Raw genomic sequence first — 4,857 nt, forward strand, 5'->3', positions numbered from 1 at the left:
GCTATAGTGAGATGGGTTTTGCAACTTAGGTGATGTCTGGCTAGCGTATGGTCAGTAGCAGTTCTTGTGTTATCAACAGCTAGTCTTTGTTCATGAGCACTAGGGCTTCTGTAGGTTTCTGTCTGCCTTGATCAGGAGTTTCGTTTTTTCCCTGGGATGGTGGTGCTGATAATGTCTTTCCCAATATAAAATAAGCAGTGAATAAAGCAGCACGGAAATAGTGTGAGCAAATGAAAAGTGCAACACCTGGAGCAGCAGGGAGAGGATTTGCATGCTCTGTGTTCGCTTTTGCTGCGTGAGACGCGTAACGTGAGGGACATTTTTAGTTTTCTGAAAGCACTAACCGTTCTCCGATGCGCTCTACAGGGCGAATCAAATGTCAGGAATTACTAAACACAAAATACCCTTTCATACAAACTCATGGTGTGCTTGTATTTTGAGTACTATGTGCGGCTCTCTTCTAAACAAGTGTGTAAGAAACAACAGAACTGACATCAGCAGAGAAGAACGTCAAGGATGTTGGGAAGAGTGAAGCATCTTCTCTGTGAGGGGAAGAGGAGGGAGTTGGTGCTTTTCAAAGATGAAGATACATACACAAAAGTTATCAGCCAGACCTTTTAAAAGAAGTCAAGTGAGGCCAGGTTTCCATCGTCTCTTTTGCCACATTGTCCTCTCTAAATAAAATCAAATTCTACATGGAATGTCCTAAACTGCATATCCTGAGTGAGGAGTGGTTTGCTGGGAAAGTGGGATGGGGGGGCAGGAAGAGGGCAGACAGTTCAAATGGGAGTTTGAGCTGGAAGCTTTGAGTAAATACATGGCCAAGCAGCGGAGCAGATAAAGTGTCATTTCTTTTCTGTGGTTTTGTGGGCTGAGTATTTCTTTAAGTGCTTTTGTAGCTGTCAAACAATTAGCTTACACAAATAGGAACATGTGGCTGTGAGGAAATATGCTTTATTTTTTACTCTGCTGGCCTAATTCCGGATGCTATCAGAAAGGTTTCAAGGTTTCGATAACATTCTTGTGCAAAATGCATTCAGCCTCCTTTCATTTTCCCTTGGAGAGTATTTACTAACTACTGCAGAAGCAAGGATGGCCGAAAAATAATAGAGAGCAAGCAGACCAACTTTCTCCCTCTTGTTCTTAGGAGCTGGTTCAGAAAAAATGTTCAGGCTGACAAGCGACTGGATGGGTTAAGCAGCCACAGGCAACCCAGATTGCTCTGTGGTGCTGTAGAATCACAGTCCTTTGCCTCAAAACCCGCTTTTTATTTGAATCACCAGATTATTAGGTGCCTGTCAGGATATGCGTGTACCAGAGATGGGTCTTGGGGAGGTGGAGTAAAACCTGATATTGAGGAATCCCTGTGCCACCTCCCCCAAAGAAATGAAAATTAAGAGGATCAGTCCTAGTTTTGTTGTGTAGTGACCACAAAGACAGTAAATAACGTCACAGTGATGCGTTAGCAGTGATGGTCCCTGGGTGCGTAGCGGCTGCAGGTTCTCCATCGTTTGGTCATTCTATGATTCGGAGAACCTGCCCTTGTCACTTTTTTAGGGAGGAGAGGTGATGAGATCATGCTAAAGTTTGTGCGTAGCTAAATCTGCCTGGTGTGTCAAGATTTGTTGTCATCTTTCCAGCGAGAGCAGTTATTCCTATTGTTATTTTACATCATTATTCAAACAGGTGATTTGAAAAAATTCAAAACAGCCTTGTTGACTTGATTCAGAATAGTAACTGGAAAAGAAATGAAATCAATCATATCTGTTTATTTCTTTTTATTGATTGAATAAGTTGTGGCAAAGGTCTCAGTCTGTATCCTGAGGCCTTTGCTTCAGTGGTCTTAGCCAGCAGTAATCCAGAGCTGAAATCTCCGGGAGCTGTTTCAAAACTTTGCTTCCCTGGCATAATCTGCATGAGAAGGAATCGTACTGAGGCTCTAGGGCTGTGCAAGGGGAGATCTTTGTCTTCTCTTCCTTGTGCAGGCACCCAGCTCCCTATACAGACCTGGGGAATGAGTAGCTGGAATGAGTCCCAAGGCTTTTCATTGCGTGTGCTTCTCAGGAAGGCGTAAGAACATGAAGCTGGTGTAGCAGAGGCTGGCCGTGTTACTTCTTGCACGCTGCCTTCTTGTGTGCAGTGATGATGAGCGTTGCAAGTGGAGAGCAGTCCTGTCACCATTCGGAGTGTTTGCTGTCAGGAAAGAGGCATGTTGGTTAATTCGGTGCGTCCTCTTGCTTCTCTTGAGCAGGACACCGGTCTTTCAGGGCTGATGCTGTCAAATACAGCAGAAGGTAATGAGGCATCTGCCCCGTGTTCCCGACAGCAGAAGGCATTATCATCACTAACGTTATCTTCATCGTATGTCTGGGCATGAATCCTAAATTGTCTTGTGCCTGGGCCATCAGCTTCCATTCATTGTGCTTATAGTTTGTTTTTCAGCTAAAAAACGTTCTCTGTGAGTCGGACTGGTACTGGTGAAACTGAACCGTAGCCGGTGTATCCGAGATGGATGGTTACAGCAGTAGTTGTCGTTTTGTGATTGCAGAAGGGAGACTGCTTCTTGCTGGACTCGCTGGGCTGGTTGGTAGTGGCCTGGCTGTCTGGTGGCTCCATCTCACCAATGAGGAGGAGCACGAGTCAAATTAGTAAGTCTTTTAGTGTGTCCAGATCTCCTGGAGCTTAGGCCTACTGAAGCTGATAGAGAGAGTCTATATGGGGAACAAAAAAAAAAGGTAAGAGATAATTATGGGTACTGGCCATAGCACACAGGTATTTCTGACACAGATAGACTGCGAGATCAGTGTTGTAGCTCACTTGTCTGTTTGACTGTAGGTGGGTTTTGTTTCCCTAATGACAGGAATATTTGGGTTTATATAGTTAAATATCTTGTCCCACACATAGCCCTGGTCTGGTTGGGCCGTTTCTCCCTGGCCTGTTTCTTTCTGGATTCAGGAGTGTGAAGGACACTGAGCATTACTGATGCCGTTATTACAGTTGTAATTTGTAACTGCTGAACTTTTATGGTTTTGCAAACTATAGCTGCAGCACAGCGACAGAAGAAAAATCATCTGGTGAGCTAGTCTGAGCATTATGGGGTCAGTTTATGGGAAAGATGTGTGAGCTCTCTGGGATGCGTCGGCAGGCTGATGAAGCAAGCTGAGACTCCCTTGTGCAAAATGAAGCCGCTTGTCCCTGTGCGCATGCCCCGCTGTGTCTAGCGCAGGGCTTATCCTGGCCACCTTTGCGAAGCGTGTCGACACCTGAAAGCTGCGTGCGGGCTGGGCAAAATAGCTGTCGTCCGCGTGGGAGGTCTGCGACCTGTCTCCGTGTGTTTCTTGTTAAGAACTCCGTCTGTTCCAGGTAAGATAGGGGTGATACATCCAGCGTGGCTGATTCCCTCTAGTGTCGTGGTTGCTGCAGAGGCAGCAGCTTTCAGGCAGAAAAGCATCCCTGTTTCTTCTAGATCTAAGACAGTCTTAAGGTGGTGTATTAGTCATGTCTGGATACCCAGCCAGTTGGTAAAATAGGTTAAATACGAAGTACAGGGAGAGCAGCTCTCTGGAGCTGGAGGAGGGAGGGAGAAGGGGTCAAACTGTACCGCAGGAGGTTAGAAAAGATTATTTTAAGGATAAATTCCATGCTGTCTTACTTTTCCTCCCACCACCCTCTAAAAACGAGGAACCCGTAACAAGAAGAGCTGCCGAAGGCAAGAATTCACACAAGCTTCTCCCATCTCATGGGATCTCTGGCCATTTGACACTTTATCTCGTATCTTTTTTCTCACCCCCATATGTCTTCCCTGTCTCCGTGTGGTTGACCTCAGTGGGAGGAGGACACTGCTGCGTCTTTGCGCTATGTATGATCAGATTGTTGAGCGTTTTTTAAAATGCTTTCTCCAGTTAAACAACATAGTTTTATGCACATTAGGCAACATTTGTTCCTTCAGATAGACAAAGATCTATGCTAGTAACTCAACATAAACAACAAAAGTCCATTTAAAAACAAAAATCTTTTCTTCTCTTGTAACATTGCAACAGATTAGCCTTCTGCTAAGCGCTCGGAAAGCCTTTGCCAATTATTCCAGTTCACATCCAGAGATAAAACGATAACTGTTGCTATTGTTTCTAAGTCCAAAAGAAAAATAAACACATGACTTGCTCGTTGGTAAGATATGAGATGCTTCACTCAAAGTGTTCAACGTTCCTCGAGTGCTGGTGCTCAGTCCTTCCTACACCACTTCGGTTTCACGCTTTCTGAAGCTGTTGATCATGGCTCTGACTGGATTGGGCTCATTCTCCAAGTCTTTCATGGTTTTATTCTTCACACAGCAGCAACAGTCCAACAGCTCGTAGAGGAAAGCCAACACCACCAGAGAAACTACGGTGAAGATGAATATGATCAGAATAACGAAACAGGCAGTGTTCCAGTTATCGTGGAAAGGGTAGATTTTTTGCACTTGAAAGCTCAGGTACTGGGAAATGGATGTAGTCTCGTTCCAGTGGGTGCTGTTGAGGGTTGCCATTCTCAAAGAGCTGTCTTGGCGTGTTCGCTGTCGCGGATTTGGGGGCTGAAACAGAAAACCAAAGCTGTTGAGGACTCTGTTGATCTAGACTATGCTGTGATTTTTATCCCAAACTGTAAGAACTTTATCTCAGACTGGGTGCTCACTCCTCCTATGAACGTGAATTGTGGAATATGCAGATTTGCTCACAAAAGCATCAAACCCACAATCTTTGACTCTGTGATTTGTCTGGAGCATTTATTTCAGTGATGACTGGTCCATGTCTGTTATGGAATTAAAGAGCTTTGCTTCTTTATTTTAAGTATATGCAAAGACAAAAGGGTTACAAAGAT

At 44.7% G+C, this 4,857-nt stretch overlaps 1 protein-coding gene across 1 annotated transcript; it reads right to left on the bottom strand.

Annotated features, from left to right (window-relative positions):
- Positions 1-4,231: 4,231 nt before the first annotated feature.
- SMIM18 (small integral membrane protein 18) lies at positions 4,232-4,525 on the bottom strand. Its single transcript, XM_010074170.1, has one exon. The coding sequence runs from the start codon at positions 4,523-4,525 to the stop codon at positions 4,232-4,234; it is 294 nt and encodes a 97-aa protein (XP_010072472.1).
- Between the last annotated feature and the right edge of the window lie 332 nt (positions 4,526-4,857).

This window comes from Pterocles gutturalis, unplaced genomic scaffold (genome assembly GCF_000699245.1).
Source record: "Pterocles gutturalis isolate BGI_N339 unplaced genomic scaffold, ASM69924v1 scaffold9217, whole genome shotgun sequence".
In the NCBI taxonomy this organism is placed as follows: domain Eukaryota; kingdom Metazoa; phylum Chordata; class Aves; order Pterocliformes; family Pteroclidae; genus Pterocles; species Pterocles gutturalis.

What these genes read in the sequence shown, in the direction of transcription:
- SMIM18 (XM_010074170.1), bottom strand. Translation starts at nt 4,525, where the DNA reads ATGGCAACCCTCAACAGCACCCACTGGAACGAGACTACATCCATTTCC.